A 14971-nucleotide genomic window follows, 5' to 3' on the forward strand; every position below is an offset into this window, starting at 1 on the left:
CCCCCCTTTACTCAGTCCGGGATGTCTGACCTCGTGTCTGAACGTATGGTGGTTGATGCGGCTGAGTGCAAATGTGCCATGTATCGGAGCTTATGTACGACGATGGGTTATGGTTTCATGTCTTTCTCCTTCTCTTCATTTGGGGAGTTAGAGACGGGTGTTGTTGCCTTACTCAAGCGGATTCAGACATTCTCTGTGTCCCAGGATGTCGGGGCTCGCGCTGCTGCTCACCTTTTTAGCAGGATTAGTTTTGCTATTGCAAAAGGAGTGGGGCTCCACATAGTATCTCGGCTATCCACTAGTTTCTTGAACGTTGTTTCGAACTCAATAAAATTTGCGTTTTTTTTGAAAAAAAAAATATAAAATAATAATAAAAAGCCGAATGAGAAGACTTAAATTAATTTTCTCCAAATAACAAACCTTAAATTCTGGTGTTGTACCTAAAAGAAGTTGCTAATTAGCCTTCGTGGTCAATGGTGGTCGACCGTCAATTAGGCCATTGTAACACGAAACTCTAACTATAGTCCATAATTCATGAAAGTTTGGCCCCAAACATCTAGTATCAATCGGGCCAATATTTTTTTTTAAATGGTCACTATGTTTCATTTACACATTTTACATTTTTACTTCTTCATTTCCCCCCTGTATTTTTTCTGAAAATAGGTACGAAATTAAAGGAGTTAGGTTATGCCACAAACCCACAATCAACAATTAAATATCACAAAAAACACGTCAAAAGAATTTTAAAAAATCTCTCAATAACTTATAGAAATAACGTCCCACTTAAACCTAACAAACGGGTCAATCAGGTCGGATTCAATTTCGGGTCTCTAAACTTCGGGTCAGATCGAGTAAGGTTATTTCGGATTCGGGTCATTTTCGGTTTAGCTATTTTCAAGTTACTTACGAATAATAATCAGCTTGCAACAATAAACATTCGAGTGAGTTATATTGAGTCGGGTCAACTCGGGTTTGGATCTAGCTCAGGTCATGAGTTCGAATATCGGGTTGGATCATTCGGGTGGGGTCAATTTTGCGAGTAGTCCACTCAAGTTATCGTAAATAATCTTTTCCGAATATCCAACACGTCGAGAGTATCGTATCTACAACGACCGACGACATAAAACCATCCCAAATTCCCAATCACCCTTCTTCATATCATAACAAAACCCTAACACAATCAATTAATCTATCTCGCCGGAAATCCCCAAATCTTCCACCGGCGACATTCCAATGTCGCAAACCCTAACCTCCTCTCTCTTCACTCCCTTATTCAAACCCAATCTCCCATCGTCCACTTACGCTCTTCCACGTGTCCACTTCCCCACCGTCCGATCATCCCTCACCTCGATATCCCTTAACCCGGACCACTCCCCGGTCCACCTTGAACCGACCGGAATCGAGCTAGACCGGGTGAGCCACTCGGAGCTAAAGGAAAACGGACCCCGGTCCACCCGGAGGACTAAGCTCGTGTGCACTGTAGGACCTGCCACGTGTGATGGCGCGAGTATCGAGGCGTTGGCTGTTGGTGGAATGAATGTAGCGAGGTTGAATATGTGTCATGGTACTCGCGCGTGGCATAAGGAGGTTATTCGGCGCGTGAAGAGGTTGAATGAGGATAAAGGGTTTGCTGTTGGTATTATGATGGATACTCAAGGGAGTGAGATTCACATGGGGGATTTGGGGATTGGTGTTTCTTCGCTTAAAGCCGAGGTTTGTTGTCGCTAATTAATTCTTGTGTAAGACGGTTTTATTTAATGTGTTGTATTGAGCTCATGTTTTAAATTCCTGTGACAATTGAAGCCGAGGTTTGTTGTCGCTACTTAATTATTGTGTAAGACGGTTTTATTTAATGTGTTGCATTGAGCTCGTGTTTTAAATTCCTGTGACAATTGAAGCCGAGGTTTGTTGTGGCTAATTAATACTTGTATAAGACGGTTTTACGCATAATGTAGGGAACTGATAGTTATTTTCCGGGGGTGGTATGGGTTAAGACAGTTTTATCATTTACTCCCTTCGTCCCGGCCAATTGTTGTCCTTTGTTTTTGGCACAAAGACCAAGGAAAGAGGAGGGAGCGAATAGTTAGATGACAGGTGGACCAAATTGAGTGTGAATGATCAAATTACTCATCAAATGCATTACTAAAACAGGACAACAATTGACTGAGACACCCCAAAATGGAATAGGACAACAAATGACCGGGACGGAGGGAGTATGTAATGTGTTGTATTGAGGTGATTGTTCTGTTTGGTTTTGTATTGGGTATAGTCAGTGTCGGATCTTGAAATAAAAGACGGGGCCAAAATTCAAATGCTTAATTATGTTTGTGAATAACAAAGGGGGCGGATTGATAATTTCTTCACTGAAATGTATATGGAGTTAAATAGTGAGCAGGGGTTAGGGTCTCTCTCGACGTAACTAAGGCCCTCCATTGGTATAGAGCTGACAGAAACTGTTTTGACTCAAAAGTTGATGTCTTTGGGAGTTTGGGTGATGAATATGAATTGAGGTTGTGTAGAAAATTTGGTTTTTGTTTGTTGTTTCGTTATTTGTGAATGGATGGATAGGGCTGATAGAGATGGTGGAAGGTTGATTAAACAAGAAAAAGTTTAGTGTCGTTGGAGAAATTAATTAAATTGAACAAATATAGCAATTAGTCTTGTGGGAGACAGTTGCATTCTTATAACCAAGTCGCTAACTCATTTACTAAAATTAGACATATTGTAGTACTCTGTATTTTTGAATTTTCTTGGAAATTATTTACTTGGTAAGAGCATTAACCTGAAAATGTGGAAAATTAGGGGTGATGCATTATACATATATAGCACGAAATGTGTCTGTTGTACGTATAAGCGGTCTTATATGAGTTTCTGTTCTAATATACAGCTAGCTCAAATACCTATGCGGGTAAGAAACTACACTTTGATGTTATCAAGTAGGCTGTATGCCTGTATATTATGTGCTTGTGCGGGTTTTGGAATTCTGAAGATGCACTGAATGTTTAGAAAAGTTTATAACCTCTCGGAAACATTAGTTTTCAGAATATAATCCGAAATCAATCTGGATCGGTTGAATTTTGATACAGAAATGTTTACATGATATCATTAAATATAACGTGGTTAAAATATAATTGCATTGGGGTTGTTCACGCTGCCTTTCTTTTGATTGCATGTGTTTGTATTGATTTATTTAGGATGGTGAAACTTGGACCTTCAGCATTCGGTCTTTTGACGAGAGTCTGCCGCAGCGCACCCTTACTGTGAGCTATGATGCTTTTGCTGAAGGTATTTTTTAAATTCTTACTCTCATGTAATGTAGATTGTAGTGGGGACTTTGTTAGTATATACTCACTCTCTCCCATGTATGTTGTTTCCATTTGACGACGTTGGTCAAACAACAGCCTTTAACTGATTGCATGTGTTTGTCGACAACCGTTGCAAACAAGTCACAACGCTTTTGAAGTGGTAAAATGAAACTAGTTGTTTGCACTATTCGAATTTAAGGAGCTGTATCTTTTGTGTCCCTAGTTCTCTACATTTATCTGTAGAAGTTAATTGTTAAAGTTGACATTGGTAATTGGCTAACCATAAAAATTAAACGGAATAGGAAGAACAATAAAATTGGGATGGAGGCCATACGTTTTTATGAAATACTGCTTGCCTAATTAATCGTATTCTTGATACTAGATGTCGAAGTGGGTGATGAACTTTTAGTAGATGGTGGTATGGTTCGCTTTGAGGTTATAGAGAAAATTGGACCTGATGTCAAGTGCTTGTGCACTGATCCTGGGTTATTATTGCCACGGGCAAATCTTGCATTATGGAGGAATGGCAGACTGGTTCAACAACATAGCAGTATGCTTCCGACAATCACATCCAAGGTCAGGGTTTATCTTAAATTCTCGACCTTTTAGCATGAGCTTAGTGATCACATGGTTACAGTTTGTCATTTTATGTTGCATTCCGTTATACCTTATGGTTGATTTCATCTCCCAACACTGCAACTTCAATGTTCCACAGGATTGGCTGGATATTGATTTCGCAATTGCAGAAGGTGTGGATTTCATCGCGTTATCATTTGTACGATCAGCTGATGCAATTCACCATTTGAAGAGCTACATTGCTGCACGGTCTCCTAACCGGTAAACACTTTGAGTCTTGCACTATTACATTCCTGATTATTGGGGAAAGGACGTTTATCTTGTTTAAGTACTTTGCAAAGACAAATTCGCACCTCTTCCACTAGATGTTAAGCCTTTTCCCTTTTTATTTATTTTTACTTTTTAAATTTTATTATACCATATTAACTCTTTTAAAAAACAGAATTTGGTATCAAATTATATCAGTAGTATTCTGTTGCCAATGAAGAGCACATCCAAACTACTTGTTGTGTCTTTTCACATGATTCTATTTCAAGTTGTCTCAAAATAATTGTCCCCTTTCTATATCTAGTAAAATAAATTAATGAAATCCGTATCGCCCTTAGTTTTGTAAATAATAATAGTCCATCCCAATAATATTCCCCTTACTTCGTTATTGTCAAAGGGTAACGACATATTTCATTATTGTTTCCTAAATACAACCTTCAGTCAAATGGGACAACATAATTGGGGTGGAGTATTGTTTGCTTCTAATCGGTCTGCCTTCCTTCTGAGAACAAATTTATCTCCAGTAACTTTCTTATTGTTATGGTTTGCAGTAATGTTGCCGTTATTGCAAAAATAGAGAGCATAGACTCTCTGAAGAACTTGGAAGAAATCATCGAGGCATCTGATGGAGCTATGGTGGCTAGAGGAGACATGGGCTCCCAAATACCTCTAGAGCAAGTTCCATTTGCTCAGCAAAGAATTGTTCATCTATGCCGGCAACTTAACAAGCCTGTCATCGTTGCTTCCCAACTTTTGGAATCCATGATTGAGTATCCTACACCTACTAGAGCTGAAGTTGCTGACGTTTCGGAAGCTGTTCGGCAGCAAGCTGATGCATTGATGCTCTCTGGTGAATCGGCAATGGGTCTATTCCCTGAAAAGGCATTAGCAGTTCTTAGAAGTGTCAGCTTAAGAATTGAGAGGTGGTGCCGCGAAGAGAGAGTTGATGAAGAAGTAGAACTCATAAAGCTATCATCTTCATTGCCTGATGTCATAAAAGAGGAGATATGTTACTCCGCTGCTACAATAGGTAGACTTCTTCCTTCTTTGTGCTGTATCAAATTCTTAGAGATGAACTTTACCTTTGTTTGAATACAAAAACGGAGGGAAAGGGAGGGGATGAGAAAGAGAGAAGGGAAAGGAGGGAAGGGAAGGGGAGTTCTCGCTCCAAATCTTTCCTTTGTTGGAGGGGAAATAATTTGTGTAGGCGGGAAATGGAGGGACCCATTTTCCCCCTCCAAATTCCTCCACCCTCATTTTGCTACTCAAACGGAGGAAATTTCCTTCCTCCAAATCCCTCCCCTCCCTTTCCCTCCAAATTCCCCTATCCGACCAAAGCCTTAGAGCTTGTTTGGATACAAAATAGGAGGGAAAGGGAAGGGAGGGAGAAGGAAGGAAGGGAAAGGGAGTGAAGGAGAGGGGAGGGGGAATAGGGTGTGGTTGTTTGGATACAATTTCCCTCCAAATCTTTCCTATGGTGGAGGGATTTTAGTATGCCTTGGAGGAGGGAAAATAGATCCCTCCAAATCCTTCCCACTCCCTTTCCCTTCACTCTTATTTTAAATCCCCTACTCTCCCTACCTTTCCTTTTTATGCTCGTTATTACAGTTATAGAGCCTGTAATTCTGATTGTAAAGTTCATGCTTCATGCCAAAACAAAAACATAAACTCCACTACAGAGTTCATTTTATTTTTTGTTTACTCTCACCTTTCTCTTAACCTTTTGTTGCCCTCTCTTCTTTCCCGCCTTCCTTTTGTTCTGCTCCTTTTTACCTTCGTATTTGTTTCATATCCTCTTCTGGCTACGGTTCCTTAATACTCCCTTTGGTTCAGTCCAACATTTTTATTCTCTTTGCGAGGATAGTTTTAATCAAAGGTAAACAAATGATTGGGAAAGAGAGTATGCACAATTTATATGAGACGACCCTTATTATTATTCAGAATAAACATTTTCAATATGATAATACAACAAATGTTTCTTATGGATGGGGTCTGATGGTTTGTTGCCGAACTTTACAGCTAGCAAATTGCAAGCAGATGCATTGTTTGTATACACTATGGACGGGCATATGGCATCTCTCCTTTCACGGTGTCGACCGGACTGCCCCATATTTGCTTTCACGCCTACTACTTCTGTGCGGAAGCGATTGAATCTACAATGGGGATTGGTTCCTTTCCGGTTAAACTTTTCAGAAGACATGGACAATAACCTGAGCAGAACTTTCTCCTTATTGAAATTACGGGACATGATCAAGTCTGGGGACCGAATTGTTGCCGTGTCCGATATGCTCCAGTCTGTCCAGGTACTGACTGTTCCTTGAGTTTTATTAATGTTGGCTAAGTGAGGTCCAGAGTTTATTTTTTCTAGATTCTTAGAAGAAAATAAAATATTCAATGTGAGTGTGACTGTGTGAGGATTGAAATTCTTTTACGTAGGAACTAGATAGTGCCACATAACTACGTCTCTCAACCGTTTGTTTTTCACTAATATTGTAATATAGCTTTCATCGTTAGCCGTTTTGTGGATGGATTATTATTCTGTAATTTTCAACTCGTTTCAAACTTTGATCTGATTACCTACCGCCTTATGCGGGAGAGTTTTTTTGATGCATTGAGATACTGTAGGCGACGTATTAAAATTTGCTGTAGTTAATTTAACAACGAAAATTGGAAATTTGGGATGTCTATGGCTGGTATGAAAAGTGTTGGCATACTCACTCATGATCTGCTGTGAGAGTTTTAATGTTGTATTCTCGCCTTCTCGGCCTAACCTTCGATAACAATCTTTTCTACCTTTTCTCTACAAGGAAAAGGTGGTTGAGTACATTTGATACCTTTATCCTTTAGGCATGTAACTATGTCGATCATTGAGACACTGATCCGAAGTTGTTAGAAGGTATTTTCTGCATCTAGAACATTCTGTCTATGTGACAGACATGGTGAGTCTCTATACATTACGCAGCCCCGAGTATGACTTCTCAACTTGAACCATTGCCACAAGTGCTTTCATGATAATGGTCTTGAATCCCCCTCCCCCTTGAATTTTACTGGTGCCTGCTTGACACCAGAAAAAGACGTTCGAGTACTAAGAATAGTCACCAAGGTAAGAGGACAGAAGGTACATCCAGCATAAGGAGAAAGAAGATGGACAATAACATCCATGAGCATTCCTCGTCTTTACTCCACCTTTAACAGAAATGTAAGTTATCCCGATATTGTTTTCCGATATCAATGTCTTTGGGATTAGAATTTCTGTCTGGGATGTAAAACGAAATTGAACAGTATTGTTTTCCGATATCAATGTCTCTGGGATTAGAATTTGTCCGTCTGGGATGTAATACGGTGCAAAACGAGATTTGACATTCATTTGTTGAACCGTAGTAGGGACGTAAAACGAGATTGAACAGCTCATTTGTTGAACCGAGCAATTCTAATCCTGCATCTGTGCCCATTGCCTAATGCTTGTCTTGTTGACAAGGAAATCCCACTCCCAGAGTCCAGCACTCCTGCCCATGCTTCACTTGGTTGTTTTGTAAAACGATTTCAATATATAGGATCAATTTTTGATAACAAGAAATCCTCCTCTCATTATTCCGATTCCATATTAGAGATGTTTTCGAAATTACGGGCATTGAACGGCCCATCACTACCGCAAAAAAAGTAAAGACATTTTTAAAAACTTAGAGGTGTAACTAGGGGTGTTCGGAATAAACCGAACCGCAAAACCGAAAAACCGTCCATTTTTAAGGTTCGATTAACCGAACCGTTTCGACAAAGCGGTTCTTTGAACCGAACCGTTAACTTTATTATGGAAAAGGTTCGGTTAAGGTTCGCAATTTTAAATAACCGGTTAACCGCGAACCGAACCGTTTCACAAAAAAGTAAGCAAAAAATTAAAATATTTGATGGGGCATATTCTGCACCCGCTGATCGAGTCAACATATTGACCAAGGTCAAAGCCAAAAGACAACAAGTCAAAGGAAAAATAGCCTAACTGGCAAAGCACTCGGTCGGCTGTCACTGGTCTCGGCTCAAGAACTCAGCTTGGTCGAGAGACATATCCGTGTACTCACATCCGGTCCCTCGGCATGAAGTCAACCAGGGCTGCCGCTGTTATGGGTCCCACGGCGAGGGTAGGACGATCTTTCCACCGCTACGACCACTTGGCCACTTGGCGCTACGTGACAAAAGGTGAAAGTCTATAAATACTCCACATCTCTCATTAAGAAAACAAAAAACTAGAAATCCAATAATCTGGTATAAACTCCCTTATCTCTCTACAATATACTTTGCCAAGTTAAACATACAACTTATCTCTCTAAGTTTACTGACTTGAGCGTCGGAGTGAGTACGCTTGGCCCCAAGCCGAGTCCTCAGTTTGTTCATCTTTACAGGAAAGAGTGAAAGGAAGAGACAAGCAACGACATCATTCTACAAGTTCAAGTGGTCACAATCTGCTCCAAATTACACCGGAACAATTGGCGCGTCGTGGGGGAAACGTACTAAAAGCTAGTCACCTACATTAAAAAAAAAAACATTCGGCGAGCTAAGAAGATGTCAAAGCAACAAGAAATTGTGAGTGAAGGAAGCGCATTCTTCCGGGATGACACGTTCCATAATTCTCGAGATCGGGCGGTCCCCCACAAAGCCGAGTCAGCGACACGGCGCTCGGGATGCGAAAGAGCAGAACACCGCCGCCTACCGACCAAGTCTTTGTCATGGGACATGTGGTCGATGCGGCCAAATTAAAGCTATTCCTGGACATGATGGGTAGTACGGCGGTTACCCCTGTCACGACGACGGGGAAGGCGGCGCATCCACGGGTGACCAGGGCCCATAGAGTGAATCCGAACAACTTGTCCGGAGCGATGCAAGGAGTTGGGCGTGCTAAAACGCCAGCAGAGCCCGTGGTGCCAGTGGCGGACCGAGTCCTTCCCAACTCGCGGGAGGACGAGTTGCGCGCGCAACAACGAGGCCTGCCCGAAGGAATGAAAGAAGTCCGACTCACCAAAGTCGGATAAGAAGCCCTTCCCGCCGGAGGGAGGTGGCGGACTAAGGGTGCGAGGAGCCGATCGCCGCGTGTCATTCGACACGTGGTCGACGACCCCTCGGTCCCTATGTCCTAGAGATACTGTCCGACTAGCCGAAGGCGCCGCCCATATCATACAAAGGGGATAGCGACCCGGACCGACCATGCCGAGGCTTTCGAGTCGTACATGTCGGTATGGGAGCGACTGATGAGGTGTGGTGCGAGTCTTCCCAACGACCTGCATGGGATGGCCGAGAGTTGGAACAAGGGGCTACCTAATGGCTCGGTATCTTGTTATGCCGACACGAGAGACAATTTCATAGCCCAAGTATGCTTGCAACAAGAGAAGGGCGTGGAAACATCGGATCTCCTAACTATCCGACGGGGGGAGGACGAGTCCCCTCCGGCTACGTCAAAAGATTCGACGCTAAGGTTCGGCGGATCCGTGAATCGAACACCGGGCGGCGGCCTTCGCGGCGATGAAAGGCCTCCCCGAAAGGCGATTTCAAAAACGAGGCGATCAAGTGCGAAGACCTCAATTTAGACTCCGCGAGAAAGATGGCCGACCGAGCCGTAAAGGTGGAGGACTATCACAAGACTTGGGTAGGCCACGGTGGCGGGCACCCGAGAAGGAAGAGCCAGGGACAACATAGATGAAGGCCGCCGTGACGGGAATAGGTCACGGCTTTGAGAGATTTAATAGGAAATAAAGACACTCGGCGGGCGCCGGGGAGTTCGGGACCGTACAACCGAAGCGGTACAATAGTCTCACCCCCCGGTCGCCTCTCCGGCCCGAGGTCTTTACCCTAAGCAAGAATGATGGACGAAGTGGGCAAGGCCCCCAAGGCGAGGGGGACGGTGGACGTAAGCCGATTTTGTGAGTACCACGGCCACACCAGAGCCATAAAGCGACAATCGTCGGCACCTAAGGAACGCCATCGAAGAGCTAATCCGAAAGGGGAGCCTCGGCAAGTATGTATTTGGAGGCCCGGGGACAAGCTGTCATCAGAGGAAACGAGAAGGGTGGGTCAGCTAATGCGCACAAACGACACCTAAATGAGTTGTACCAAGCCATCAACTTTGTGCCTAAAAAGCGATCCCCCTTCCACCATCCCCGATATAACCATTGGAAAGAAGGACTACGAGGGAGTCGTCGCCCCCGCCTGACGACCCGCTTGTCGTCCACCTAGATATAGCCAACCACTTGGTCAAAAGGTGCACGATTGACACGGGCGCCTACACGAACATCATGTTCGGGGAGTGCTTTCTTAATCTCGGTCTGAAGATTGGAGACCGAGCCCCCCTGCATTAACCCGCTATACGACTTCTCGGGCCGGCTACTGGTACCCCCAGGGTCAATCAGACTAGGTGATGTTCGCCAAGCGGATGCGGCTAAAAATGTTTTATACGAGTTCGTGGTTATCGACGGTTCGTCCGCCTACAACGTTCTCATAGGCGGGTCACTTTGAGCGAGGCCGATGCGATGATGTCCATCCGGGCCACGACATTGATGTACGTCTCGGACCGGGGAAGCCAAAAGCTCGTCTCAAAGGACGAGAGAGATGAAATAGTCAACATCCAAGTATCTGCCAGGGGGTGCAACATGCAATCCCTCAAAGTGGCGAAGAAATCGGAGAAAGGGAAGAGCCCATCCTTGCAGTAGGAGGGCGACCCGATGAACACTCATGTCAGCATGGTCGAAGGAGCCGAGACCGAGGAAGTGGAAATTGACCCAGGGCGCACCGTAACTGTCGGTGTTAACCTGGAGCCAAAATTTAGGGCCGATCTCCTAGACCTACTGAGGAAGAACAAAGATGTCTTCGCATACTCGGCCGAGATGCCGGGCGTGAGCGGGAGGTGATCGTTCACAAGCCGAACGTACTCTCCACCGCTCGGCTGTCAAACGGAAGATGAGGAACTCCTCGGCCGAGAAGGATGAGGCCATCAAAGCTGAAGTAGACAAATTGTTAGCGGCGGGCTTTATCATGCCTTGTACTTACCCTGAGTGGCTAGCAAATGTTGTAATGGTGAGGAAATCGTCGGGGGCGTGGAGGATGTGTGTTGATTTTACCAATCTTAATAAAGCGTGCCCTAAAGATTGTTATCCCTTGCCTCGAATAGATAGTTTAATTGACGCCACAGCAGGCTACACTATGCTGAGCCTACTAGACGCCTTCTCAGGGTATCATCAGGTATTCATGGCCGAGGAAGACATGCCTAAGTGCGCATTCATCACCATTCACGGCACATACATGTATAAAATGATGCCGTTCGGTTTGAAGAACGCTGGCGCAACTTACACTAGGCTGGTGGACAAAGTGTTCCAAAATAAAAAAGGGCGAAACATCGAGGCTTACGTCGACGACGCTATTGTAAAAAGCAAGTCTGACAGCGAGCACTTGGCCGATTTAAGCGAGACATTTTGTTCACTAAGGAAATATAAGATGAAGCTCAACCCAAAGAAATGTAACCGGTGTCGGGCAAGCAAGTTCCTCGGCGTGCTTGTCAGCGCCAGGGGAATTGATGCCAATCCGGAGAAAGTCAAAGCAATACTAGACCTACCGGAGCCGAGAAATCGAAAAGAGGCCATGACGCTGATCGGGAGAATGGCGGCTCTCGCCCGCTTCATCTCTCGGTCGGCCGACAAGAGCACTCCGTTCTTTAAAGTGCTGAAAGAGAATAAAAACTTTAGCTGGGGGGAGCAACATAGCACGGCTTTCAGGCAACTGAAAGCCCACCTTCTGACACTGCCGACCCTGTCCAGGCCGACGCTGGGGGAGACGCTATATCTATATTTAGCGATTACCTCGGCCACGGTCGGTCGTAATCGTCGGGAAGAAAATAAGCAAGAATACCCAATTTACTTTATCACCATACACGCTGCGGACGCCGAAAGAAATTACCCACTAATCGAAAAGGCGGCCCTCGCCGTCGTCGTTGCCGCAAGGAAGCTAAAACCCTACTTCGACGCACATCCCGTGACGGTCTTAACCGACCAACCATTGGAGAAAGCATTAGAAAAATTCGAAAAATCCGCGAGACTTATCAAATGGGCGGTGGAGCTCTCCGGCTTCGGCATTCGGACAAGCCGAGGCCTTCGATAAAGGGGCAAGCGCTTGCAGACTTCCTTGCCGAGTGCACGTATCAAGAAGAATCACATCCCGGCGTGTGGGAAGTGTATACCGACGGGTCCTCCACGGCGAACGGCTCGGGAGAGCGCATCCTTATCATCGGCCCTAACGGAAACGAGTTTGAGTACGCCTTGAAGTTTACCTTCTCGGCCTCAAATAACGAATCCGAATATGAGGCGGTGATAACTGGAGTCGAGTTAGCTAGAGCTGCCGGGGCGGAGCATATTGTGTTGAAAACAGACTCGCTCTTAGTGACTAATCAAATCCGAGGAGAGTATGAGACTCGAGACGACGGGATGGTAAGGTACCTGGAAAGGGTAAAAGCTGACACCTCAAAATTGAAATCTTTCCAAATACAGTGCATCCCCAGGTCTAAGAACAACCGAGCCGACGCTCTCTCAAAACTTGCCAGTTCAAGCATCAAGAATGTCGGTCGAACCGTCTTTGGTGGATATCGAAATGCTAAAAGCATCACCGAGACCGTCGGCATGGTGGGCGACATCGAAGCCGAGACGACGTGGATGACTCAGATAATGAAATACAAGTTGACAAATGAGTTTGGAGGACCGCATCTGTCTCGGAAGATAAGAAGGATCGCCGCAAGGTACTCGGTGTTCGAGGGAGAATTGTACGAAGGTCCGTAATAAGACCACTCTTGAAATGTGTCGGCCGGCCCGACGCGAGCTTATACCGACGAGAGATTCACGAAGGCATCTGCGGACATCACATGGGGCGAGAACGCTAGCCCACAAAGCTCTCCGAGCCGGCTACTTCGGCCTACCATCGAAAGATTCAGAGCAAAAACCAAGAAGTGCAAGAATTGTCGGATGCACGCTCCGTAATACATGCACCTTCCCGAGACCTGCAACCGGTACTTAGTCCCCTACCATTTGCACAGTGGGGGATGGATTTATTAGGACCATTTCCGACGGCCTCCGGAGGAAGGAAGTACCTGATTGTCGTCGTTGACTACTTCACCAAATGGGTCGAGGTCGTCGCGGCACGCCAAGACCACGGCGGCCGTAAGAAAGGTGATTTGGGAGAACGTCATAACTCGTTTTGGGTTACCCCAAGTCATTGTATTCGACCACGGCCGAGAGTTTTGGAGCGACATGGTGATGAATTGGTTGGAAGAGCTTGGTATCAAATTTGCGTACTCCTCCGTCTGCCACCCTTAGAGCAACGGGCACGCGGAGGCAGCTAATAAAACAATACTGAACGGGTTGAAGAAGAAGGTTGAAGATCTAAAGGAAAGATGGGGTCGATGAACTACCGGCGTCTGTGGTCCCTTCGAACCACGGAGAAAGAAGCAACGAGTGCACGATCCATTCCACCTAGTCTATGGGTCCGAGGCCGTCCGCAATTGAGCGGCGTGCCGAGCATTGTAACGCGGACCTTTAACCCAGTCGAAAATGAAGAAGGCCTGAGAGCCTCCCTAGACCTGGTCGAAGAAAGCCGAGATACGACACGGCTCAACTTGGCAGTATATCAAAACCGAATGAGAAGAGCCTACAACCGTAGGGTCCATAAAAGGGACTTGAGAGTAGGAGATCTAGTCCTGAGAAAGTCGGCCGCAACCAACAAAGGAAACATCCATGGTAAGATGACGGCCAACTGGGAGGGACCCTACAAGGTGGTTGAAGAAATGAGGCCGAGGACATCCGGTGACAGACATGGAGGGCGTGCCTCTAATGAGCCCCGGAACACGGACAACCTTAGGAAATATTTCGTATAGCGGCGGAGGTGTCCGAGACCGTTGTGGGCACCCCAACGCGTGATTATATCTTATGAAGAGTGATCCAAGTTTTCCATCGAAATGCTTGTCCCCTCCGTAGTCGTACCAAAGTAGATGCCACGGCCAAAGCGGCGATCCACTACAAAGTAGACGCCACGGCCAAAGCCGGCAAATCACCAAAGTAGACGCCACGGCCTCTCCGGCGATCACTACATATCTTTGTTGATACTCGCGAAAGCGACCAACATGCTTAAGAACGTATAAGTACGGATTGAGAAACGCAAATCTGATCGCCTCGGCCAATCCGGAGTGGCGAGAGGAAGCGATCAATATGTCTATAGATACGAATGCGGTCGAGCGTAACCCCGATTGCCTCGGCCAAAGCGGGGAGTGACGAAGAGAAACGACCGATATCTTAACATGTTTACAACGGCGGTTGTGAAGCGCAAATCGACCGCCTCGGCCAGGCCAGAGTGAAGGAGGAAGCGGCGACATGCCAACATGTTGCTAAAAACGTTTAAGTACAGTTGAGATACGCAATCTAACTGCCTCGGCCAAGCCGAAGGTAAAACGAAAAAAAGCGCTCAATATGTTTAAAAACGTAAGAAGACAACTGAATGGAGGATGAGATCAAAGCCTCGGCCAAGCCGAGGGCAAAAAAAAACAAACTTCATTAAAAATGTTTACAAGTGAAACAAAGTCGACGACCGTCCCCATAGGGATAGCCTAAGCACAACCTACCAAAGTTTAAACAAAAAACGAAGGAACAACAAAAGATTACAACATTAAGACATGAAGCGCCAAAAGGAAGGCAGGGAGGAAAGGCTCAATAGTTGGCCCCCGAACAGCTGAAGCTGTCCGAAGGGCCGGGTGAATCTGGTGACGACCGCCCGTCTCCCTATGCTTATTCTTTGCTCGCCACCGGCGT

At 45.4% G+C, this 14971-nt stretch overlaps 1 protein-coding gene across 1 annotated transcript; it reads left to right on the forward strand.

The window, feature by feature from the left end:
- The first annotated feature begins 982 nt into the window (after positions 1-982).
- On the forward strand, positions 983-6759 carry LOC141652531 (pyruvate kinase isozyme A, chloroplastic-like). Its single transcript, XM_074460049.1, has 6 exons — positions 983-1713; positions 3195-3285; positions 3688-3881; positions 4021-4142; positions 4700-5178; positions 6168-6759. The coding sequence occupies exons 1-6, from the start codon at positions 1234-1236 to the stop codon at positions 6467-6469; spliced, it is 1668 nt and encodes a 555-aa protein (XP_074316150.1). The 5' UTR covers positions 983-1233; the 3' UTR covers positions 6470-6759.
- Positions 6760-14971: the final 8212 nt, after the last annotated feature.

This window comes from Silene latifolia, chromosome 4 (assembly GCF_048544455.1).
Source record: "Silene latifolia isolate original U9 population chromosome 4, ASM4854445v1, whole genome shotgun sequence".
Classification (NCBI taxonomy): domain Eukaryota; kingdom Viridiplantae; phylum Streptophyta; class Magnoliopsida; order Caryophyllales; family Caryophyllaceae; genus Silene; species Silene latifolia.